The sequence below is a fragment of the Psammomys obesus genome, unplaced genomic scaffold (genome assembly GCF_907164565.1).
Source record: "Psammomys obesus unplaced genomic scaffold, mPsaObe1.curated_primary_1811, whole genome shotgun sequence".
In the NCBI taxonomy this organism is placed as follows: domain Eukaryota; kingdom Metazoa; phylum Chordata; class Mammalia; order Rodentia; family Muridae; genus Psammomys; species Psammomys obesus.
This window is the reverse complement of record NW_026590639.1, coordinates 9,265-35,949: the sequence shown is the minus strand read 5'-3', so window position 1 is coordinate 35,949 and position 26,685 is coordinate 9,265. Positions and strand designations below refer to the sequence as shown.

At 38.9% G+C, this 26,685-nt stretch overlaps 1 protein-coding gene across 1 annotated transcript in view; it reads left to right on the top strand.

The window, feature by feature from the left end:
- Positions 1-593: 593 nt before the first annotated feature.
- Map7d3 (MAP7 domain containing 3) overlaps positions 594-26,685 on the top strand; it is a 31,940-nt gene continuing 5,848 nt past the window's right edge. The window contains exons 1-10 of the mRNA XM_055608049.1: positions 594-636; positions 9,765-9,857; positions 9,947-10,024; positions 11,145-11,308; positions 12,615-12,723; positions 20,951-21,540; positions 21,985-22,112; positions 22,343-22,515; positions 23,852-23,978; positions 25,320-25,455. Of these exons, the coding sequence (XP_055464024.1) occupies positions 594-636; positions 9,765-9,857; positions 9,947-10,024; positions 11,145-11,308; positions 12,615-12,723; positions 20,951-21,540; positions 21,985-22,112; positions 22,343-22,515; positions 23,852-23,978; positions 25,320-25,455 (1,641 nt within the window). The remainder of the gene's footprint in view (positions 637-9,764; positions 9,858-9,946; positions 10,025-11,144; positions 11,309-12,614; positions 12,724-20,950; positions 21,541-21,984; positions 22,113-22,342; positions 22,516-23,851; positions 23,979-25,319; positions 25,456-26,685) is intronic.

The window sequence follows — 26,685 nt, the reverse complement described above, 5'->3', positions numbered from 1 at the left end:
AAATAGGTAGTTTATGGCTCAAGTCTTTTTCACTCTCAAAGTCAGTCTTATTATGCTTTCCCTCAGAAGTAAGTGAGATAGTGAGACACATCATATTCAACACGAGGTTACACACAAGCAGGCAATTCCCATACAGGGAAGAACAGTATAAACTGGCAAATACGTCAGGTAAGTATGTCACATGCCAGGATGTTTGGTGACATTTATACCTTGCTTCCCTGTCATGAAGTCTGATACAACACAGTCCGTATAGTCTCTCTCCCCAATATAGGACATGTTATGCCTTTTCAACAACAACAACAAAACCAAAACAAACAAACAAAAAAACCAGATGATTTAAGAAATAAGAAATTTGGAAGGATGGGTGCCCAAAGAAAGGTTACCTAAGGGCTCTCCCAGTGTGAATGGTATCTGAGTTGAGTATGGAGCTCCCATGTGTCTAACTCTTACTCTCTCCCTTAGAACTATCAGAAAATACTTATTTCTTCACGTGCTGTTACGTGTCAATAATCATCACAAAGACCAGAGGTAAAAGACACTTTCTCTGATCGTCTTTGGGAGCAACATCTACAGCATCAAATTCCTTTGAAGATATGGATAAGCATTCTGAGTGTATAAATGAGACCATAAATGCTGGTAAGTCTTATACAGGTGAGAGGCACAGTGGCAAATAGCATCCTCTAGCAATCACCAGGGACCCACTCCTCAAAACACTTATTCTTAGGACAGAAACGATTAATCCCCTCCAGCCACAGGACATTTAGGCCAGGTTATGTGGCTGAGAGCAGCCTATAGAATTGCTGGAGCTAAATCAGAGGTTGGAGAGAGGGCTCAGCAGTTAAGAACAGTAGCTACTCTTGAAAATGACAAGGGTTTGGTTCCTAGCACCCACATCAGTGGCTTACAGTTGCCTAAGACTACAGGTCCAGGAGACTAAACAGCCTCTTCTGGCCTCCACAGGCACCAGGTATGCATCTTGCACACGTGCATACAAACGCTCACACATACGCATAAAATAAAACTCTTTTTTTTAAAGTAAAAGTTTGGGCCAGCCAGGAGGGGTGGGGCACACCTGTGTGGTCTCAGCACTCAGGAGGCAGGGACAGGAAGATCTCTGTGAGTTGTCTAAAAAGCGAGTTTAGGGCATCCAAGGCTACACAGATAAACCCTGTCTCAAAACAAAACAAAGCAAAAGGTAGGACCAGACATTATAGCACATGCCTTTAATCCCAGCACTTGGGAAGCAGACATAGGTAGATCTCTGAGAGTTTGGAACCTGCGTGGCCTATAAGAGTTCCAGGCCAGCCAAGAGGACATAGAAAGGCCTGCTCCAGGAAAGAATTACCTAATCACTATTGCTAAATTAAACCTAAGTTATAAACACTTCTATGCAAGGTTCTGTTTATACTTTACAAGGCACCTTGGTAGATTTTATCGCATTTGACACTTCTAAAAAAACTATATAGTCACCATGGTGCAGTCAGTATGATGTGTTGTCAGTCATCATCTCATAAATGAGAACAGTATATGGGGCAGAACAAAATCAAAGTGCTGGAGCTAGGTGTGATGGCACATGCCTGCAATCTCATCCAGCAGGAGTCTGAGACAGGATGATTACATGAGCCCAAGAGGTTGGAGTCAAACGAAGCAACGCAGGGATACTATGTCTCAAAAACAAAAAGAGACCAAGAAGGGTGGGTAGGGGGGCAAAGGTCCTAGAATCATAGATCTGGCACATTTGAGAGCTATGTGACTCTGGCCAAGTTGATTTCCTTCCCTCTTCTCTCTCTTCATTTTTATTTCATTTAGTAGTAGCACTGGCGTGTGTGTGTGTATGCATGCGTATCCGTGTATAAATGCATGTGTATGTGTGCTTGCATGCAGTGGGTGAACGCCATGGCTTCAGCATGGAGGTCAGAGAACAACTTTCAAAGGTCTGTTCTCTACTTCTACCATGAATTCCAGACACTGAACTCATTGTCACGGTGGCATGGCAAGCACTTTTACCAATTAAGCTGGTCTAAGTTAAACATCTTTCTAAGCCTCACTTTCCTCCTCCGTAAAAATGGGACAAAAACATTCAACTCAAGGATTATTCTGAGGACCAAGAAGCCATGGACTAGACTCTCAAACACATTACTTATTACTAAATATTGAATGATTTGTAAGTGATAAAGGATTATGTCCAAGTCCAAGGGTACAAAGATCCAGTCAGACCCTTCTTTTTGAAAAGGGAGGGAGGAGGTCGTGCAGTGCACAGGCATGAGCACATATCTGTAACGCCATGAGGCAGCTGAGGCAGGAGGGTTGCCGTGATTATGAGCAAGTGTGGACGACACAGTGCGTACCAAGCCAAGCAGGGTTACCTGGCAAGGAGGGTGGGGTGAGGTTAATCATCAGCTCGTATATTTGGAACCTGAATCGACAGTTTATACAAGTGAGCATGTAAGCGGATGTCCAGAACTTGACTCGGCATAGCACAGTGGATGCTTACACTCTTCCACGGGTGGATTCGTCTAGTGTTTTGGCACAAAAACTGCCCACTCTGTTCCGCTGGGGAGTGGTTTCTGTGCCACAATTCTGCACAGGAGGAGACAGCCACAAAAAAGCCAAAAGAATACTCACAGTGGGGGGAGAGTAAGAGGGCTGGGGAGAAGGAAGTATCAGCCAAGAACCCTCAAGTTCCCTTTTCTACCGAATGAAAACATTTTCACCCCTTGTCCCTAATTATCTAGTCTCCTCATCCCTGTTGACACACAGACACAACAAATTGATGGAGGGCAATTTGATTTGAAAGCTCTTTACACAAAACCTCCACCCATACACCTCCCACCCTCCACCCCAACCACCCCCACACACTACGCACCCCCACTCTTCCCAAGACCATATTTCAAAGAACCTAACTCAAATAAAACGGAGGGCAGGGGTGCAGTGCGGGAAAATTGCCAGGGCAGTTCAAGGCCCACTGTTTTTAATGGTTAAAAAACTAGAAGAAAACAACAATACTAAATTTCAACAACAGTAATCTAAAAACAGTTAACCTATTTGACCAGATGAAATGCTATTTAGGCACTAAGTGATAAGTATGTGGAGGCTGGATTAAGTTAAAAAATGTAGACTGAAACATGGTGTAGATTCATACATTACATTTAAGTATGGCTAAAATATATGGCCATTAATATAAAGAGAAAAAGCTGAGTGTAATAGCTAGAAATCTTCACAATGATTTTGGTTCAGCTACTGTTCATGCCATTTAAAAAACCTAATCTACTTTAAGGCTCAGGATAGCACACCTTTTGGGTAATCTCTCATTTTTAAATTTGGGTAAAATTTAAAAATGCAAATTTCAAATGAATCGATTGGCCATTTCCTAGCTGTTAGATCTTGAGTAAATCACTACACCTCAGTTCCTTGTTTTGTAAAATGAGGGAGAAGCTGGTTAAATGTTAATTCTTAGTGTCTCCAAGTTATTGGAAAAAATCATACTTTTAGTGTTCCTGCCTTTGGTGCTCTTTGGAATTCCAGCTCAGACTACTGACCACAAAAGTGTCCATTCATGGACTTTGAAAAGTACTGGGACAAGCTGGGTGCATTGGCTCATGCCTGTAATCCCATCACTCAGGGAGGCAAAGGCAGGTGGATCTCTGTGAGTCCAAGGCCAGCCTCTGGTGTATATAGTGAGTCCTAGGATAGCCAAGGCTACACAGAGACACCCTATCTCATAAAAAAAGAAAAAGAAAAAGGAAAAGAAAGACAAGAACATTGCAAAATGCCACTGAAGAACTGTAACTGACAAAATCTTCTATTAAGATTATTTCTATTTCCATGAATTTTGGATGCCATAACCGAAATCCTTCCTTTCTACCTCATTCACAGAATTGGCAGTGATTTGGATGAAAGGTGAGGAATGTACCAGGAAAGACTTTGTATCTAGATAGCTGAAGTAAAACTGCTGACACTCTCTACTATACAGCAAAGCCTGTATGCTTCCCTCTCTGCCAGAAACTGCTAAGGCTGTGGACCCCTGGCTCACATTAAGTACTCACTGCATGCTCCCTCTTGAGAGACGCTTTCTCCTCTTCCTATAATATTTGCTTTTTCCAGTAAGGCTGCCTCAGTGTCTAAGAAGTGAGAGGAAGGTTCAAATACTGCGGTGGCGGCGGTGCAGTGGTGCTGGCAGAGATCCATCTGTTTAGAGTGTTCGTTCTGACATCTGGCTTTTACACCAGAAGACAAGCCTGGGGCAGGCGCTGCCTGGGTCTGAGACAGCCCACCATGCTTCGCTGCCGCTGCTGCCCCTTGCCAAACAGACTCTACCTTGTCCACTTTCTCAAGGAGGCTTCCTCTTCCCCAGTATCTGAGAGAAGTGCTGGCTCTCTGGGAAGTTCAAGTATTTTTTTTTTTTTAATTCCGGCATGTGAATGACTCTTATTTGTAAAATACTCCCCAAAAACAAGCCTGTTTTTTTTTTTGGGGGGGGGGGTTACTCACAATCATTCTTCTTTACCTGAAAAACTTGACCTCCCATTTCCAACCGCAAAAGCTCTCAGCCAACATTTGCATTATAAATACTCATTCTCTAAGCCTCCTGTCCCTCCTACTCAGGCTACACAGGAAGATTTCAGGGTGAGGGAGCCACATGAGACTTTTTCTAGAAACTCCTATGGGGGTTAGGGTTAGGAGGGGAAATTACCTATTTCAATCTGAGCTATATGATATATTAGCATTCATAATAATAGTTGTTCTGGGCATAGAGCCCCATGCCTCTGTGTGTTCAAGATCATCCTATACAGAGTCTATATAGAGTTCCAGGCTAGTCAGGGAAACAGTGGAACCCTGACTCAAATAAAAAAAAGGGGGGGGTAAAAGATACTATCCTGACTTCATACGATCAAGAACAAATTAAGCTATGTGAATGAAGAGTGTAATCCAGTGCCTGCCACGTACTGCCTACTAATATGGACTGTTATCACAACTAGTCACTTTACATGGATCATGATTACATCAGCTGATTAGAATTTCAGCGAAACACTTATAAGCAACTGTCAATACTCTCATTCTGCAGATGAAGAAACCAAGACTGAAGGTCACATTGTCCTTGGGTGGCTCAACTGGGTTATAGACCCAGACTGTTAGGCTCTTAAGCCTTACACTCTTTAACCACCCTGCAGTGGATAAAGGATACATTTGGGGCCTTTAGGAGTCAGGCAGTAAGTCACTCCCCCTGCTGTTACTAAAATTTGAATGCTTATATAATGACAGCATTTCTCCCTGAACCAATTTCCTCCAAAGGTCATTTCCTCCTTCTATAAACAGATTGTACACATCCCTGACTCACATTTGAACAAAACCATTTCACATTTCAGATTTTCTTTCCCCTGCAGTCAGCCCTGTAGCAATTCCACAGGTCCAGGGATGAATTCCAGCTCACAGTGGAGGATGTGTGAATACTGTAAGCTAAAAAAAAAAAAAAAAAAAAAAAAAAATAGCATGAGAGCAATCAAAAGGTCCCATAAGTGCTGCCTTACCCAACTATTTCCCAGCAGGCTATGGATTAAGACACAAATAAAACATATGGAGATGGGGAAAAGCATATGTTAGGCATGCTGGGGCCTATGTTCTTATTAAATATACAAGCTGGATCATTTTAAATCATGAAAACACCATGAAGTAAACTACCCAAATATGTCTCCAAAACCCAGATTGAAGTCAGTGCTTTATTTTTCATACCTTTCTTATTGAAGAGACCCCCATCAATAGGATGCAGGGCACACAAATCCAGAAGCAACCAAAACTGAGTCTGCATATCCCCACCCCCACAGCAGGCAAAGAAAAGAGAAGTAACTGCTAATTCCAAAAGACTGAACGGTTTACATTGACTTAATTAGCCCCAGACATAAGAGCAAATTTCATCATCATCCACAAAATTTTACTCAACATAAAACACACAGAAAACATGGTACTAGCCACTAAGAAAAATTCATACAATAACTTGCTCTCCAGGCCTGTAAAGCTTAGAAACGGTATTTCTTCCATGAAGTCTCTCAGGTACACTGGTACTTGGCCATCTCCCCATTCCCATCATGGATATATACATTTAGTAGTTTCCTTTAGCCAGCTTCCAGGCACTGGTTTTAGTGCCTCTCTTCCCTCTGGTTCCTCACCCTGCTGGGAAAAACCCAGCAAATTATCAAATTATCCTAACAACCAGATCAGTTGTTTACTGAGAGGTGGAAAGAAGCAAGATGCGAAAGCTTTCAGGCCAGGTGAATGCCTGAGAGGAAGCAGTGAGAAATTAGTCTAGAATAGCAAGAGCCAATCCTTAGGAACTTTTACAGAAAGGCTTGATGGGTAGCCAGAAGTAGGTGTTTTAGAACTTTGCAGCATCTCCTTGCATTGCCTTCTTAACTCTTATCAGTTTCATCAGGTGCTTATTAGTCAAATTCCAGCTGCCTTGCCCGATTCTCCCTGCCCAGTACTGGAGCAAAATGTAATGCTCATTTTACATTTCTTTCAAAAAATTATTTGGCTAGCCCTTCCCATGTGAATAGAAGACATCATTAGAAAGGGTGTCAGAGAGCCTGGTTTTAACAATAGGAACTAGCGTCAAGTACTGTCCCTGAGCCTCAAAAGAAAATGTAAGGACTAATCAAGTAGCACTGACTTCAACCTGGGTTCTGTCTTTACCAGTAACAGTAACAGCTGGAAACTAGAGCAAATGCTTTTGTGAGAGCAGAGGAATGCAGTTCATTTACCCACTAACTCAAAGATAACCTCCAGCTTCCATCTATTTCCTTCCTCCTCTGCCTTTGGTCTTCTAGAGTATTCAAATATATTGAAGGAGCTGTGGTCCAACACTCTACCATTTTTTATTGAATGTTGGAAAAGAGTTAAAATGATGAGGCAATTGTCTTGAGTTTACAGCACTTCAAGCTAAAAGAATGAAAATTAAGCCATACAAAAAGGTGAGGATTTCACCCAGATCAGTTGTTTACATCCTGCCTCGTGTACATTAGGCTGAAAACACCATGTATTAGATTTGCCCAGAGCCCTGCACAGGAAAATATTTTTCTTAAAGCTCAATTTCATCTTCTGTAACCTTGACTGCAAGAATTAAAAAAATGAATGCTGGGCATGGTGGCACACATCCGTGATTCCCAACTCTCAATGAAAGAGAGGCATTCAGATCTCTGTGAGTTCGAGGCCATCCTGTTCTACCAAGAAAGTACAGGAGAGCCAAGGCTGCACAGAGAAACCCTGTCTCTAAAAACAAACAAAAAAGGGTATCTTGAACAAATAACCTCTGTGGGTGCACACTTACGGTATGCACAAATGTATTTTATCAATGTATATATGTATGTAATTAACATACATTAGATTACGTATATTCATTTAATGGGTTTCCTACACATTGTACTATGCTAATGCTGTATGCTAAAGAGCTATACTTATTTTAACAAAACACGTTTGGTATTTTCTACACAACCGTTTTAAATTAAAACTGTTCAGCCAGATGAGCTTTAAAAACTTTGTAACTCAAGTTGTCAACTTTTCCCTTCTTGTTTGTTTAAATTCACACGTGGTTTCTAAATTTAGAGCAGCCTACTCAACGACTGGGTCTTTACTCCTGAGGAGAGGTGAGGAGAGGTGGATTATCAGCATTTTAGAGCTGGAGAAAACAAAGTTAGTCTAGCGGGCAGAATCCCAGACTCAGAAATCCTGAGCAGCTTCTATGTCTTGGATGCACACTGTATTGAGCAGCCTGCTATTTGTGTGAATATTTAAAATGGTACAGTCTGCTGCTGGGATATGCTCTTCTCCATAGTCGCTGCTGAACACAAAAATCTAGCAGTTCCCCCCCCCCTAGTCTTGATCTCCAAGCTTTCAGAAGCTGTGTGTTCCCCTGGAATCCATTGTTGCAGACCAATGAAAGTTTTAGAAACAATGTGCTCTTTTTCAGAGAATTAGATTAGATTTTGTGCTAGTATGCTATTCAGAAATAACATGTTCCACAAAAATGCCAGTAGTTCAATTATGAGTGAGGCAGAGAAGAATCTAATATTTAAATTTAAGTAGGTCATAATTTATCTGAGCTGTTAGCTCCCTAGGACTTACAAAAATACCCTTTTTTTTTTTTTTGAAATGGTGATCTTTATGACAGCAACTGCAAGGTCACTTTTAAGGTTACCCCTTAAAATGAATCCTAGGTAGCTTTTCTCCAATGCGGCCAACAGCACAGAACCCATTCATTCTGTGAGCACCAGGGTAATCCCTCTAGTCCCTTAAATATTTGAACTGTCTTGAACTGTTATCTCTCAATAAGTAATAACCAGACTTGTGTAAGAGGAATATTGGCTGTGTGTTTGCACAAAGGTAAAAACATTTTCTTTCACGTGTTCTCCAAGCTCTTGCCCAGAATTGTGGAGAATATTAGATACAACCATCCCTGGAATTCAAGGTTCAGGAATCATCTATAATGGCCATCATTTTTAAATTCCTTTTTCTTTCTCTCCTGTTACTGATGTTTAAGTTACCATTTTTCTGCCTGTTGACAGAAAGCATATATATTTGGTACAGTTTATATTTATTTGCCTTACATTTTTAAAACTTAAACCTTAGCAACTTCATAATGCATCAGAATAGAGCCTTGGGGATGCTGAGGGCATGGAGGTGGCTCCATGGGGAAAGGGTACATTTTTTTTTAGCATAGTAGAGGCCCTCAGTTCAATCCCAATCACCATAGAAAAAGCAAAGAAAGAAAATGAGCAACTTTTTTAATAGCTCTAAATGCTTGAGCCCCACACCTAAAGGGAAAGTTCAGGGTTGTTCTGAAAGTGACTCAGGCGACTAGTGGGTAGCCAGCCTAGGAAGTACCTGATATGGGTAAATGTCTTGTAATATTTTACTCCATCTCTGAGTATACCACTTGTTAATCCACTGCTTCTAGATTTGGATCTATACATTCTTATCTTTTTCAAAGATTTGATATTACATGAATGAACATTTGGCCTCCAAGTATGTACATGTAAATACCTCACCTGAATGAATGCCTGTGGAGGTCAGGAGAGGGCATCAGGGCCCCTGTAACGGTGAGTTTAAAATCGTTGTCAGCTGCCAAATACATGCAAAAAACTGAACCTGAGTCCTCTTAAAGAACACTGAGAGCTCATAACCTAGTTGCCTCTCCAGCTCCAACTTCTTTCTTTGACATAGGGCTTCTCTGTGTAGCCCTGGCTGTCCTGGACTCACTTTGTAGAGCAGGCTGGCCTCAAACTCACAGAGATCTGTCTGCCTCTACCCCCCTGAATGCGCCACCACTGCCAGGCTCAGCCCAAATTTTGAACTTCTTATTTTGACAAACCTTTCTCCCTTCAATTTCTTGTAAACTCTTTAAAAAATTATGTAGTGTACTATCTTGCCTAATTTATTTTATTGTATTTTTGTTTTTTGAGACAGTGTTTCTTTGCGTAGCCCTAGATGCCCTGGAACTGCTTTGTAGGTCAGGCTGGCCTTGAACTCACAGAGATCCGCCAGTGTCTGACTGAATGGCAGTGCTGCCACTGCCATTCACAACTGGAATTGTCTTTAGGTCCACAAATATCATGTCCTTTCAAGTATTCATTAAAGTGTTGTTGGACCTGGTAACTACTTTAAAGAAATGAGCCGATCGCTCTTTTACCATCAATGACAAATGGTTATGAATTGCTGTCCCTCATATTGGCTGCTAATCTCTAAGGCCTTGTCCTTATCTCCCTGTGTTTTAGTTGCTGTGGCTGAAGATCTAGCCAAAGAAAGGAGACATAAACACCGTATTAACTCTTCTGCGGTTACGACTAGGAGATCTTCTTATATACCTGGTATACTTTCAATAATATTTTGATCTATCAGTGTTGTAACTTTAAAATTTGGAATCATACTAATGTGTAATTATCTTTGGTCTTTTTAGGTTGTTCTGTCCTTAAAAATGATATCAAACAGCAGCTAGCCAAAGAACGCAGGGAAAAACAAAAACATCAGCAAGATGGTATGCATGTTAGACATTTCTCTTTATATACAGGTTATATATTTCTCACTTGGTTTCATTTACTTTGTCTATATGGTATATGATATCTTTTATGTTATATGTTGTATTTTATGGTAGGTCATAATTTTATTATATAAAATATTATATCGAGGAAGGGGTGGGGTTGGGAGGGGAAGGGGCTATAGCTGGGCTACAAAGTGAATAAACTGTAATTAATAAAAATAAAACAAAATAAATTAAAAATATATCGAATTAAGTCCACTTACTAACCTACACCAAGAAGGCCCATGAAGAAACTTCAGTTATCTGAAATCTGAGGTCTGGAACATTCTTTGACAGTTGTAGGAAAAAGCAGGGTTAGATTTCAGGAAAAATGGGACGTGGTATGAATTAAGACTTTTACAATTTGGGAGCATGCATTACACCTACATGTATTTCTTCTTGGATTTAAATCAACTGACAAAATAAATGCTCAAATTTATTCAAGTAGAATATGAGTGATTTTTCATTGTAATGGCAGAGATAGATAGTATTGTATCAGGGAGAATATTTTAGAACTGCACAAATATGAATCCTCTGGTTGCACTCAGAGAAAATCCAAGTAGTAAAACATGCTCTTCTATTATCGGGTACACTTTTAAGTCTATTCATGTAGCACCTGCTTGTTTAATAGCATCTGGAGAAATGAGGACTTTGAAAGATGTTTCAGAGTAGAAAGAAGCAAAGTATAGAATTCAGGCTATGTGTTCTTTAATTTATATTATAAAAAAAAAGGCATATTTTTCTGAAACAGTTTGACTTTATCTCATACTAGCAAAAAGATTGCGTAAAAAAAAAAATATCGTTTCTTCCTACTTTGGAATTTTAGTTTGGATAGGCCAAGAGTCATCTGGCTTAGGTATGCCAGCTCTTCACAGTTCAGTGAACACCTAGTGAAAGGCAGTTTTTCAATGAGCACGTGTGTGTACACACATATGAACTGTGTATGTTATTACTGCAGCAGGTTATGTTGTCTTAAGGGTGATAGTGAGATAGACTTCATTTTTTTTCCTTCTATGTGTGTAATATGGAAACCTTTTCTTGTCTTTAACACCATGAAAATGTACTTGGACTCTTTCAGCCAATAAGAAAAGACATCTTATGGAAAAAGAGCAGAAGTCTAACTTGCATTATGAGAAACATCTAGAAAAAAAGCTGTGTAAACTGAGGGAACAGAAGGAAAAGGGTGAACAAAGACGCATATCAGCAGAGCAAAAGAGGAAACAGAAGGAGGCAGAAGAAAAAGTATGCAACTTTAGAGTCTGTCTTAGTGGTGTCAGCATAGTGTGCATCTTAAATATTTACTTCTTTTCTGTGTTTACTGGCCCTGTAGAAAGGAAGGGAACAAGCTCACCTCTCAGTATTTTCTTTCATTTTCTTTCCTCTCGGTCCAAGTGCTTAAACACTAAATTCAGCAAGGAAAGCGGAAGCTTAAAACATACAGAAACCGAACCCTGCTGTACTTCAGAACACAACTCACAGTGTGCCTTGGTTTGGGGTTAGCTCAGAACTATTCTCCACCATCTGCATAAAGACCCCAAACCCAGCACCCTCATCTGACAGGCTTATTTCTCTCAGCTTAAGCAATCTTGTAAATAGATGAGAGAGTATGAACCATTAAAGACAGTTTAAGAATCAACAAACAAACTAGGAAACAATACAGAGTTTGGGAGGTTCCCTGATGGATAGAGTCAGCCCAAGACAGTCCCATCTTAGTAAAAGAGGAAGCTGAGAAAGAAAACGCAGAACAGAACAGAAGCAAATGTCAGTATAGACAGAAAGGGAACCAGAGGCTCTGCAGGAGAAAATGCTAAAAGGTATCAACCCCAAAGGGTTAGTGGGGGCGAGGCCCAGCCAGAGCCTGGTTCATGGATATTGTAAGTAGGCTAATGTGTTTCTCTTTGGCTTAAGAGGAACAGGCCACGCACTGTAAAGATGCTGTTGTTGTATAACAGTTGCTGTTAGGAAATAGAACACCTCTGGGCCCGAAGGTGATTTTCTCACTGGAACGTAGTCCATAGTATATTGTCCTAAAAGAAATGCTTAACTTAGTGCCAGGATTTAAGCTGCTATAGATATGAGCATAATAGATAAAGAACTTTGATATACATTTGACTTCTAGGCATGTCACCTTTTCCTGTTTCTTTCCACAAAGAACAAAGTAATTACAAAAAAATATCATATGACATGGTAGAATAAATGATTAAGGGACTCAAGAAGTGAAAATTGAGATATGGTTAGCATGCATGAAAGGACTCTTTTCAGTCTTTGTACAGTTGCTTCAGAATTTTGTCTCTGAGTTTCCTATTAATAAAAGAGAAAAAAAAAAAAAAAACGGGACATAGCCAATTCTTCGACATAGTAGCCATGAAAAACAAAACAAAACACCCCAACTTATTTGGAGAACAGCAGTGGTAGTCACTGATGATTATTTTAAACCTTTAATTGCTTGAAAAAAAATGTGCTGATGGAGTTAGTTTTAGGAACCATAACTAAACATTGTGGTAATATAATAACCATATAATATGGTCTGACACTTCTTTTTAAATAGGAAAGATTTAAGGCAGTTGTCTCTCATACAATGGAGCGATGTAAACGTTTTGATCAACATCGGAAAAGCAGGTCACCGGAGAGTGGTGCACTCAACACCAACACATATGGTAAGTAAATCTGGTAAGGTGTTACATTTAAGTTTATTAATGTCCATTTTAGCTGTCAGTTATTGGTAGAAGGCTAGATTTGCAGCACAATCTATTCTTTATGTCCTAGATGAAAACATTCTACATAAATTTATATCATCTGCCAAAGCAGAATAGATCACATTTTACAATAAACATTAATTCAGGCTTTATATAAATTTACATTCGGGACAAAAATGATGAAAAACTACATTGGCTTCTCTGTTTATGTTTGTTTTTAATAAACTAATCCAAGGCTGGAGAAATAGATCAGTCAGTAAAGTACTTCCCTTGCAAGCTATAAGACTTGAGTTTGCTCCCCAGAACCCACTTAAAAATAATTCAGGTGTAGTGGTATAAACCCATAATTCTAATTCAGCAGAGGCTGATTTGTAATAGCTCTTGACTGTTACTTCTTGAAGTATGGCAATGAAAACAGTTTGTGACTCAGTCACTCTGCTAAGCAGCCTGCACCTCCAGGGCTATATTCATCACATCATCAATTCAAGAAATTTTCACATGATACAACAGAGCTAATGCGTACTTTATTTTACAAGTATCAAAAAAGGAATTCTTTTAACTGGCTAACCCTCAGTATCTTGAGCTAGAACATTTCAGATTAAATAGGAAGTATTTACACAAAACCAATGGTTTTCTCTTATAATTTTGTTATATTGTGACATCTATACCAAATATATTTTTTGGTTTAAATATAGTTAGAATTAAATTATCGATTATTCTTAGACTCCATAATGGATTATGTCTAAAAATAAAAGTTACATATTCCCAATTTAGGAAGATTGGTGTTGTCAATATTAGACATTTTTCATATTAATTTTTATCTGCTTTTTGAGACAGTTTCTATGTTTATCCTTGACTGTTCTGGAACTCACTCTGTAGACCAGACTGGCCTCAAACACACAGAGATCCATCTGCCTCTGCCCCCTATGCTAGGATTAAAGGGTTCCACCACAGCACATGGTTTTCCTCATTCTCTAAGTAACTTTATTGTCACTTTAAATAAAATAATTTTAAGTTTGGAGTTGTAAACTATGAAATATTTGAAATTAGATAAATAAATTCTTACAAGCAAGAGTTGACCAGATTTTTACTGTTTAATAAAAGAATGAGTCGCTCCTGAAATTTTAAGTAGTTTCTAGGAAAGTAATATTCCTTTGCATTTGATGTTTAGGAAAGACAGAAAAAAGGTCATCTTTGATTAGAAAATACAACCATTCCAGTGTGGGTCAACAAGTGGACAAGTCCAGTGAGCAGTTATTTCTAAGTAGAGATCTTAAGTACTGATTTAAAAAAGTGTGTTTATAGCCAAACATTGAGGAATGCGTAGGGAGTGTTGTGGAAAACTGGGAGGAAAGAGAAAATGATCTGTAGGTGATCAACATTAGAAAAGGTGGGAACTCCACAAAAAGACCAACAGATCTAACTATCCAGGATCCAGAGGGGCTTGCTGAGACTGAAACATCAACGAGGGACCATGCATGAACTGGACCTAGGCCTCCTACAAAGATGTAGCTGATGGGCAGCTTAGGCTTCAAGTGGGTCCTCTAGTAAGGGAAGTGGAGACTGCATTCGACAAGGACTCACCTGCCAGCTTTTAATCAATTCCCCCTGGTGGGAAAGCCTTCACATGTCACAGGGGAAGATGAAATTTGATGAACTGTGGTGGAGGAAAAGGGGAGGGGGAGGGAAAGAGTGGGATTGGGAAGACAGAAGGAGGGAAAGGGCTACAAGTATATAAAGTGAATAAAATAAATGAGAAAAAAATTACAAAAAAAAAAGAAGTGTGTTTAGCTCAGGTTTTATGTTGCTTAAAAAGTTGTTCAAGAAAACATACATATGGATAAAATTATACAAACTGAGAAGGTTATGTTTAGGAATATAAATGTATATGTGTATGTACATGTACCAACAATAAATGAAAAGAGAGGTTATGAATATGAAAGAGCAAGAAAGGACAAGGTTTGGAGGGAGGAAATGAAGCATCTATCCTACAGTCTCAAAAACAAAAGAAACAGTTTTGTTTGATTGGTTCGTTGGTTTTTCAAGACAGGGTTTCTCTATGTAGCCCTGGCTATCTTGGAACTCGCTGTCCAGCCTCTGCCTTCTGAGTGCTGAGATTAAAGGTGTGTGCCACCACTGTCTGGCTAAAAATAAAAATAAATAAAATAGTCATTCAAGAAACTGCCATCCAAATTACCTCTTCTTGAACTAAAATTATTACAAAAATAAAAGACAATGGTAGGAGTAAAAGAACCTTATCTTTCCATGAGGTACAAAATTCCTGGCATAAGACAGGGAGTCTAGAGTAAAAGTGAAGAAAGAAATTAGACAATGTTCGTATAAATACATTTGTACTGAAGGACTACCTATTTATGTACTCTTTTTAAAATTATCATGTATTACATTTTATTCCTTTTGTATCCTGGCTGTGGCCCCCTCACTCGTCTCCCCCCAATCCTATCCTCCCTCCCTCTTTCCCCTATGCCCCTCCCCTAGTCCACTTATAGAGGAGGTCCTCCTCCCCTTCTATTTGACCCTAGCCTATCAGGACTGGTGGCATTGTCTTCCTCTGAGACCTGACCAGAGAACCTAAGTTCACGTCAGAGATAGTCCCTGCCCCCTTTACTAGGAACCCCACTTGGAGACTGAGCTGCCATGGGCTATATCTGAGCCTGGGTTTTAGGTCCTCTTCATACATGGTTCTTGGTTGGACTATCAGTCTACAGGTCTCTCCAAAGGTTCAGGTGTTTTGTTTTGTTTTGTTTTGTTTTGTTTTGTTTCGTTTCATTTCGTTTTTTTGGTCTCGTTCTGGAGCTCCTGTCTCCTCTAGGTCTTTCTATCTTTCTCTTCTTTCAATAAAATTCCATGCCCTCTGCCCAACGTTTAGCTATGACTCTCAGCCTCTTCTTTTGTACTTCAATCAGTAGAATTTTTCAGAGGCCCTTTGTAGTTCCCTACAAAGGGAACTTCTGCTTCCAATGTCTATAGTGTTTGTCTTTCTGAATGAGGATTGAGCATCTTCCCTAGGATCTTTCTTGTTGTTTAGCTTCTTCAGGACTATAGATGTTAATACATTTATCCTATAGTATATGGTTAATATCCACTTATGAGTAAATATATTTCAGGTGTGTATTTTTGCTTCTGGATTACCTCACTGAAGATGATCTTTTCTAGTTATCACTATTTGCCTGTAAATTTCATGATTTCTTTGTTTTTAATTGCTGAGCAGTATTCTATTCTGGAAATGTACCACAGTTTTTGTATCCATTCCTCAGTTGAGGGACACCTGGGTTGTGGACATTCTGGATATTACGAATACAGCTGCTACAAATACGGTTGAGCAAATGTCCTTGTTGTATACTAGAGCATCTTTTGGATATATGCCTAGGATCTTGAGGTAGCACTATTCCTGATCTTCTGATATAGCACCAGATTGATTTCCAAAGTGGTTGCACAAGTTTACATTTCCACCAGCAATGGAGGAGGGTTCTCCTTTCTCCACATCCTCTCCAGTATGTGTTGTCACTTGAGTTTTTGGTCTTAGCCATTCTGATGGGTGTAAGGTGAAATCTCAGGGTCCTTTTGATTTGTGTCTCCCCGATGAGTAAGGATGTTGAGCATTTCTTTAAGTGTTTCTCTGCCATTCCATATTCCTCTCTTGAGAATTCTCTGTTTATCTCTGTACCCCATTGTTAAGTGGATTCCTTGGTTTGTTGGTGTTTAATTTCTTCAGTTCTTTATATATTCTGGATATTAGACCCCTGTCAGATATAGGGCTGGTGAAGATCTTTTCCCAATATTTTGGCTGTCATTTTGTTCTGATGATAGTGTCTTTGCTTTACAGAAGTTTTTCAGTTTCATGAGGTCCCATTTATTGATTGTTTATCTTAGGGCCTGTGCTCTTTGTGTTCTGTTCAGGAAGCTGTTTCCTGTGTCAATGAGTTTAAGGCTCTTCTCCACTTTTTCTTTTAATAGGTTTAATGTGTCTGGTTTTATGTTGAGGTCTTTGATCCACTTGGACTTTAGTTTTGTGCAGGGTGACAAATATGGATCTATTTGCATTTGCCTACATTCAGTTAGACCAGCATGGTTTGTTGAAGATGTTATCTTTTTTACATTGTATGGTACGCCAGCCTGTTTCTCTGCCAATACCATGCAGTTTTTATTACTGTTGCTCTATAGAACAGCTTGAGATCAGGGATTGGAGATACCTCCAGAAGATCTGTTATTGTGCAGGATTGTTTTAGCTATTCTGGGTTTTGTTTTTACATACGAAATTGGGAATTGCACTTTCAAGTTCTGTAAAGAATTTTGTTGGTATTTTGATGGAAATTGCATTGAATCTGTAAATTGCTTTTGGCAAGAAGGCCATTTTCTCAATGATAATCCTACTGATCTATGAGCATGCAAAATCTTTCCATCTTCTGATATTTTCTTCAATATCTTTTTTCAGAGATTTGGAGTTTTTTTTTCATGCATGTCTTTCACATGCTTGATTAAGGTCACACCAAGGTACTTTATGTTATTTGTGGCAATTGTAAAGGGTGTTGTTTCCCTAATTTCTTTATCAGCCCTTTGGTCTTCACATACAGGAGAGCTACTGATTTTTTTTTTGAGTTAATTTTTTTATTCAGTCACTTTGCTGAAGGCGTTTATCAGCTGCCAGAGTTCTCTGGTAGAATTTTTGGGATCACTCATGTATATTGTCATCTTCAAATAGTGATACTTTGAGTTCTTTGTTTCTGATTTGTATCCCCTTGTTCTCCTTTAGTTGTCTTATTGCTCTAGCTAGGACTTCAAGTACTATGTTGAAGAGATACAGAAAGAATGGGCAACCTTGCCTTGTCCCTGATTTCAGTGGGATTGACTACATTTCTCTCCATTTAGTTTAATGTTGGCTATGGGCTTGCTGTATATTGCCTTTACTTTGTTTAGGTATTTGCCTTGTAATCCTGATCTCTCCAAAACTTTAAACATGAACTGGTGTTGGATTTTTGTCAAATGCTTTTTTTTTTTTTTTTTCTGTCATCTATGGAGATGATCATGTTGGGTTTTTTCCTTCTGTTTCTTTATATGGTGGTTTACATTGATGGTTTTTCATATATTGAATCACTCCTGCATGCCTGGGATGAAGCCTACTTGGTCATGGTGGGTGATATCTTTTATGTGTTCTTGGATTTGGTTTGTGAGTATTTTATTGTGTATTTTTGTGTCAATATTCATAAGAGAGATAGGTCTAAAGTTCTCCTTTTTTGTTGGGTCTTTGTGTGGTTTAAATATCAAGGTTACTGTGGCCTCATAGAATGAGTTTGGTAATGTTCCTTCTGTTTCTAGTTTGTGGAATAGTTTGAAGAGAATTGGAGTTGGCTCTTCTTTGATGGTCTGGTAGAATTCTGTGCTGAAACCATCAGGTCCTGGGCTTTTTTTTCCCTCTTCTTGTTTTAGTTTGTTTGTTTGTTTGTTTTTTGGCAAGGGGACTTTTGATGACTGCTGCTGTTTCCCCTTGGGGGGAGATATAGGACTGTTTAATCCTATTCACCTGATCTTGGTTTAGCTTTGGTAAATGGAATCTGTCAAGAAAATTGTCAATTTCATTTAAATTTTCAAATTTTGTGGTGGCGTATAGGCTTTTGAAGTAAGTCCTAACGACTCTTTGAATTTCATCAGTGTCTGTCATTATGGCCCTTTTTTTGTTTCAGATTTTGCTGAGTTGGATCATTTCTCTCTGCTTTTTAGTTTGTTTGGCTAAGAGTTTGTCTATCTTGTTGATTTAGGACTACCTTTTTTGATTCACTTCAAACATGTCATGAATTTTCATTTTGAAATTATAAATTACTGGCCCCATTTTAAACAAAGCTTTACTTTTTTCCTTCATATTTTTCTACTATTTTTGTACAAAAAAATCATAATTATTACTGAAATATTTCCTTAAGTTCTCTTTATTTTTATGTTTATTGATTGATTGTGTGTATACATGTACATATACGTGTGCACACGCGTCTCTTTGTGTTCGTGTAGGTCAGAGGACAATCTGTGGGAGTCAGCTCTCTCTACAATGTGGGTTCCAGGGACTGAACTTAGGTACTTAGCCTTAGTTGCAAGTGCCTTTACTAATTGAGCCATCTGAAATCTCCTCCCACCCTCACCCCACAACCTCTTTTATTTATTTATTTTTTTGACAGAATCTCACACTGAAGCCTTTACATAGCCGTGGATGGCCTCTAACCCCAGAGCAATCCTTCTATCTCAGCCTCCTGAGAGCTGACATTGCAGGCCCTTAACTACCATTCCTAGCATTAAAGTGATTTCTTTCTGACAAGTTTTCTCCCCCTACCATTTCCCTTTTATATGCCTCTTGTATTGTTTTGTACTGTTCTAGTTTACTTTTTTGTTGCTATGATAAAAGACTGACCAAAAGCACCAGAGCGAAGCAAGTTTGCCTGACTTATGACTTGTAGGCCATCACTGAAGGAAGCCAAGGCAGGAACTTGATGCAGAAACTACAAAGGAACACTCCTTCTGGGCTTGTTCCCCTCTGGCTTGTTCAGATAGGTTTCTTATGGAGACTACAACCCATATCAATCAGAAATCAAGAAAATAAACCACAAACATGCATGCCCACAAACTAAACTGATAGAGGCAATTATTCTACTGAAGGTCCATATTCCCAGGGGCCTCCAGTTTGTGTCAGAGTAACCAGAGTACATAATGATCCACACCGCTACAGAAGACCTTAGTTAATTTAGTCAGATTAAATTCTTTGGGGAGAAAGGTAATTTGTACTAGGGATCTTCATAAATATTAAGATTTATTTCAGCAAAATATTGATTAAAAATTTTCACTTTTTTTTAGTTTTTTTTATTTTTTATTAATTACACTTTTTTCATTTTGTATCCCCCCATAAGCCCCTCCCTTCTCCCCTCCCCACCCCACCCTCCCTCACCTTTCTGCATGCATGCCCCTCCCCAAGTCCACTGATAGGAGAGGTTCTCCTCTCCTTCTTTCTGATCTTAGTCTATCAGTTCTCATCAAAAGTGGCTGCATTGTCCTCTTCTGTGGCCTGATAAGGCTGCTCTTCACTTTTGTTTAATCCCAGGTAGCGTTTGGCAGTGAATTTTGGTCAGTGGACATGGCCATTATGTCTTTCAAATGTCTTATCTGTGGAATCCTTTATGAAAGTCGATTTGTTAGAGGCAATCTCTTTATCCAAGTGTGAGTTCTACTGTAGAGACATAGGGTAGGAGATACTTCTGATATATCCTGCATTCATTTCTTCCTTAGAGTTACTGTGTTATGCAGAGGCAGAGGTCTTTCCTCCTCCTCCAGATATCTCTGACAGTTTAGTCGTATGACAGTTTTATTGTTCGTGTTCATTCTTGCATTTTTTTGTGTGCGAAACTTCAAAATGAATGTTTTTATCTGAACTCATCATATATGGTTTTAATACAGTTTTTAGTATGAGAAGATGTTCTTTGCTAACTCTGTTAAAACACTCAAGTGTGGAGTATTTTACATAATCTCTAGGCCTGGCTCAGCAGTTAAGAACATTTCCTGCTCTTGTAGAGGACCCGGGTTTGGTTCCCAGCACCCACAAGGCAGTTCACAGTGTCTGTAACTCCACTTCCAGGGGATCCAACATCCTCTTCTGGCCTCGGAGGGCACCAAGCATGCATGTGTACACACACACACACACACACACACACACACACACACACACACACAAACACAGGCAAACACTCATGCACATAAAATAAAAATAAATATTTTTAAGCTGTGGTGGATATTTTGATATACAGTGGGATCCAAATAGAAATGTTTTGCAACAAGCATCTACGTTATATGGCCAACTTATTTTCATTTGTAGTACACCACTAATATTATAAGAATTCTGTTGCTGTTGCTTCTGTAATACTGAATTTCTGATATTCTACTTAATGTCTCTCCTGCATTTCTCTGAACAATTCTTATTTTGTGTGAAATTAGTATAATTTCATAGTACACAGCTACTTTTCTCTGTATTCATACTGTGTACATGGAATGTTTCTAACTGGTCAAATTATTACCTTTATATGGAATTTTACTCTCTATCTTCACTCACTTATAGGCAAATATGTTTTCTGCTATGTTAGTATACCAGTGTGTACTAGTGATGATCACAAGTATTCCACAATGTTTTTTACCTCATCAGCAAAAATGCAGGTTGCAGCAAAATTAGGAATAACACCGACAAAGAAAGCAGAAACACCGCTCAAGGAAGATGTGAAAGAACCAGCAAAGGTGAATAGAGAAATCCCACCCAAGGAGAACATGGAATTGTCCTATCTAGCAAAAATGGCAGGAGCATCTAAAGGTAATGTGGAAGTAATACTCCAGAAAATGGAGGACATCTCTGATGTTAAGGTGGACTCCCCTCCCAAGGTGAATATTGAAGAACCCAGTGATGTGAACATAACAAGACACCCTACATCAAATGTTGACCAGCTACCCATGGTGAATGTGGACACCTCTCTAAGTGCCGGACCATCCCCCATTGTGAGTGAAGATTCATCCCTGAGTATGGGATCATCCTCCTTTTTGAGTGTGGAAATATCTCCTGTTGTCAGCATGGATACCTCATCTGAGGCAAGTATAAATACCTCAACTGAATTAAGTATGGACTCAGCAAGTGTCGAAGTTGCCTCAGCAGGAAATACAGCTCTTGAGAGCAGTAGGGAACAACATTTTTCTGAAGCAGGTGTAGAAGGACAGCCTGAGGAAAGTACTGAATCATCACGAAAGGTGAGTGTGCAAGCACAGCCTAGACAAGGTGAGTGTGATAGCACTCTTGAGGTGATATGAAACTTTCATCTTAGGCAAGTGGGAAAATGCCTCCCAAGACATAAAAACTTTTCCTGATGCTAAAGGGAGAGACTCTTCAGAGAGTTGTTAAGCAGTTAATGTGACAAGTTTCCATACTTTGTAGAAAAAGGTTTTTGAGGAACGTTCTGGACTGTACAGTGAAATTTAAAAATGGAATTAGATTTAAAGATTTTTTTAATGTATTCTTGTGATATACTTGCATTGTGTAACTTCTTAGCCTAGAAATAAAAAGTATCTAATTTTCATGAATTAGAAGAAAATTGACAGTTTCAGGAACTATGACACATTTTATTCAGAATATTTTCTTATGAAAGACTGGTACAGTATAATAATTGCTAGTAATGTTTTAATTGGTATGTTCAGAATCCAGAAATGGACAAAAAGAAAGTAGACTGCGCCATCAAGAAACAACCATCTTGCCTCATACTATGTTATAATTGGCCATCTACTCCCTTACTTGGATGCTACCCACCTTCTCCCTTGAAGACTATGTAAGTAACCTATTTGTAGTTACACCCTATAAGCATTTCACTGGAACAAATGTCATCCCGGTATTTCCTACGTGAAATAAATAGCATGCAACGTAAGCAATTGCAAATAGGACAAGTAGCACTACTTTGTCCATTATAAAAATTTCCAGTTTATAATGACAATGCATTGCATTATATAAAATTATATACTAAAAAGTTACCAGCACACATTTGTTGCTTTTTTTTTACAGCACACAGAATCAAATAATTCATCCTCCATCCCATCCAGAAGTCTCAACAAAAGTATCAACAAAAACTCCTCTGTCTTATAAAATAACCCTATTTCAGAATATCTTATGTATGCCAAAATCATTGGGTATGATAAAGAAAAATGAAAACATTCAAAAGCATCTGATCAAAACAGGTAAATTCTTTCCCTAATAAATTTATGTTTACAACAGAGAAAATCTCCAAGTACTTGGGAATCATCATCATTTTATTCCCTAATTAACAGGACTTTGGAGAGTGGTCTTTCTTTTAGATAGAGAGTTAACCAAGCACTGGTTCACTGGAATGCTTCTTCTCTGCTTGCTTTTCCATCTCTCTGATTTGGAAATTTTAGTTTTGGAACAATTGTTAAAAGCATAAGTTAAATGACAGAGATGGTCTATGATCCTTGTGGACCCTTCCAATTGAGATATTGGCTTGTTCTTAGAGAGTTTGTCTAACATCTAGCTACTTGTGGATGAGTAAGTTTTTATCAGATGTAGGCCAGTTTCCATGTACATATATGACATGTGGCATGTAATGACTTGTGCTATATCCATGTTCTTAAAAGTTGACACTGTTACTTTGCCTACTAACATGCATTTTCATACATGCCAAAGCCACTTAGTCTCAAACATTCTAGGAAATTTTGTTTTTATAAGAAATTACAGTGAATTCTCTATATCAAATTACCTTTTATTATGAATGAGTTTTTCTTGTTTTCTTGAAATTTTCATGTCTACATAGTTTACCTAAAACAACAAATAGTTATAGAAATTAAATATTCTAATATACCTCCATCTTGAGCAGGACATGGTAACACACACCTTTAATTCCGCATTCAGGAAGCAAAGGCAGGTGGATCTCTGTGAGCTCATGGCCAGCCTGGTCTACAGAATGAGTCCAGGACAGCCAGAACAAAAAAATAATGAGACTTTGTCTCAAACTAGATATATAATATTATTACTAGTAGTAAATATATATTATATTTGATATATACTTAATATACCTTATTTTACTGATAGTCTTGGCTTCTTTTGTTACCTACATGCTCCACATGTATATAGACTTGTCAAAGTTTAGGTAAACAGCAATAAAAATGATGCACACATTCCACACGTCAGATGTGGTTTGAATGGTTGAGTGTTAATATACTTACTCCTCATTTGGATTGCGCAAAAACTTGGCTTCAGCATATTTTAATCTTTCCTCATAAAGTCCCTGATTTACCTGACTCTAAATAGTTAAACCAAAGCAGAAATGCATCCTTGCATTCTGAATATTTCAATATGTACTGTTTGGAAAAGACAACTTACTAATTCTATCCTTAGGGAGGAGTTGAGGTTTTGAACAATTTCCCTAATTAGCATGTGATTAATTTTGACCTGTGTTCATATTTTTTTAATGTTTGGGGAGGGGTCTCATTTACTTCTTTGTGGAGTTGAGAGGAAATAAGTTCCCTAATGAACTGTTTCATATGTTTCTCTAACTAGAATGTGGTGATAAAAAGACAATAAGCAATGAAGCTGCCATAAAAGGTTTCTTAGAGATACACCGTACTATTTACGAACAAAACGCGAAAAAGGAAACACAGAATTTCATAAAAGATACAAAGCAAAGGTTAGTACAGATTAATCCCTTCTATTCCCAAACCTTGGTGGTAGTCCAAACTTTGAAAATTTGCCCTCAAATTCCAAGTTTCAAAATGGCAACTAACTTTCTGTTCAGTAAGGAGAAGTCCATCATTGCCTTTTAATCAAGTATGTGTGTTAAGAAAGAAGAAAAATTTGGAGGTGGTGGCACAAGCCTTTAATTCCAGCACTGGGAAGACAAAGGCAGGTGGATCTCTGTGAGTTTGAGGCCAGCCTGGTCTACAAAATGAGTCCAGGACAGCCAAGACTACACAGAGAAATCCTGCCTCAAAAAACCAAAACCAAACAAACAAACAGCACAAGAAAGAAAATAGAAAACACTTAGAAAGGTAACAGCCTGATCAGATTTGGATCATAACACTCCACACATCCTTTTCAGTCTCCACACACCCTTCACCATTAAGGTGCTAGGAGAATGGAAAAAGAAATCAAATTTGTGTCCAGGATTCCATCCCAGCAACAGCACCTAGGTGAACATACGACATTTCTGTTTGCCTTCTCTGGAAGGACAAAGAGATAGGGACAGTGGGGATTGAGGAGACAGATAGTCAGACACAGACAGACACTGAGACTGATCTCTATGTCACCAAGGTCTCATTTAGCCAGAGTTATTCCTAGAAGATTGCTCCACTGGCAACAAGTATCAAGTTCAGCTTTGTTCCTTTGAATTTGAAATGTTCTTGCTCTCCTGTCTTGCATCTCAGTTTATGTTTTATCTTGTAACGTAAAGCCATGTCCATTGCATATGAGAAATACCTATAGTACTGACTTTATTTCCAAGTATCAAGTGTTTAAAGTACAGTTGCTTGGGGAAAAGATACTTTGCACAGCAAAAAAAAAAAAAATATAACTTGAAAATGATTATTCTTTGTCTTATGCACAGATAACTTAGCACTTGAAAGTACTCAATGCTGGAGGCTGGCACACCATTAGACCCTCCTCCAGATCACCTGTCATCCCTGGGTGAGGTTGGGTGTGTGCACATCTAAATAAGACCGTAGACGGTCTGTCTCTAAAATAATTAAAGGCTGAGTATTTCTTTCTTGCATTTGTGCACGTGTTAACTAATTTAGTGCTTGCTGGAACTTCCTTTATATGCCCAAAGGCCTGCTTCTCTCATTTAAAAAGGATGAGATTACATAACTCTTGAATCGTAAGACCCAGAAAATATAGTAAATTAGCCGTTAATGTTAATTGTATTACTATACACAAGCAATTTCACCACAAATGCTTACATACTCCTGCAAGCTATATACCCTAGCACCTAAGGAAAATACTAATATTATTTATATGCCCCCTGTGTTGCTAGGAATTCAGAACATATGGCAGAGAAAGGGTATGAAAGCCCAGCCAAAGAAATTTCATTCCACGAAGATGTGCAGCAAGAAAAAGATCTGACAAAGAGATATTTTGGGTCACAAGAAAACCAAAAGAAACAGCTACAGGTTGGTGGCTTTATCACTTTAGCTTCACATGAGAACCAGCTACTGAGACTCATAGCCAAACTTTGGGCAGAGTTCAGGGAATCTTATGAAAGAAGGGGGAGATGAAAGACCTGGAGGGAACAGAAGTGCCACAAGGAGAGCAACAGAACCAAAAAATCTGGGCACAGGGGCTTTTCTGAGACTGACACTCCAACTAAGGACCATGCATGGAGATAACCTAGAACCCTGCACAGATGTAGCCTATGGCAGCTCAGTCTCCAAGTGGGTGTCCTAGTAAGGGGAACAGGGACTGTCTCTGACATGAACTCAGTGGTTGTCTCTTTGATCACTTACCTCTGAGGCAGGAGCAGCTTTACCAGACCACAGGGGAAGACAATGCAGCCAGTCCTGATGAGACCTGATAGGCTAGGCTCAGATGGAAGAGGACCTCCCCTATCACTGGACTAGGAGAGGGGCATGGGAGGAGAAGAGGGAGGAAGGGTGGTAATGGGAGGGGACAAGGGAGGGAACTACAGTTGGGAAACAAAAATGAATAAATTGTAATTAATGAAAAAATTAATTTAAAAAAGAACCTTTATCATCTCGAAACAAAAAAAGAGAGAACCAGTTTAGAAGGTGCATTTGCAATAAAAAGTAGCAGGCTGGGCTACTAAGCAGACACAGCATTCTCTGGCTGCAGTTTTTACCTTACAGTCTCCAAAACCCACATTTGCCATAGCCCAGTTTATATTCCCAGCTTTCATATATCATTTGTCAGAACTGGTTACATGTAAGCTCCTTAAACAGTTGTGTATATTTGTATTGCTTGGCAGGGAACTTTTATGAATTTTCCCATACCTTTTAAGGAATGTAAGAAAGTTAACTCTTTGCTGTGTTAATAACTCAAAAATATATTCTTTTAAAGCAGTGGTTCTCAAGCTGTGGGATGTGACCTTTTGGAAGGGTAGAAGCACACATTCATAGGGGTCACATATGAGACGTCTTGCATATCAGACATTTATATTACAATTGATAACAGCAAAATTACAGTTATGAAGTAGCAACAAAAATACTTACGGCTGAGATTACAACAACATGAGGAACTGTATTAAAGGGTCACAGCTTTAAGAAGGTTGAGAAGCACTGTTCTAGAAGTGGGCAGATGTTCAGACCAGTGACCTTGAAACATTTCAGATAACATTAACTCCTCCTCCTCCTCCTCCTCCTCCTCCTCCTCCTCCTCCTCCTCCT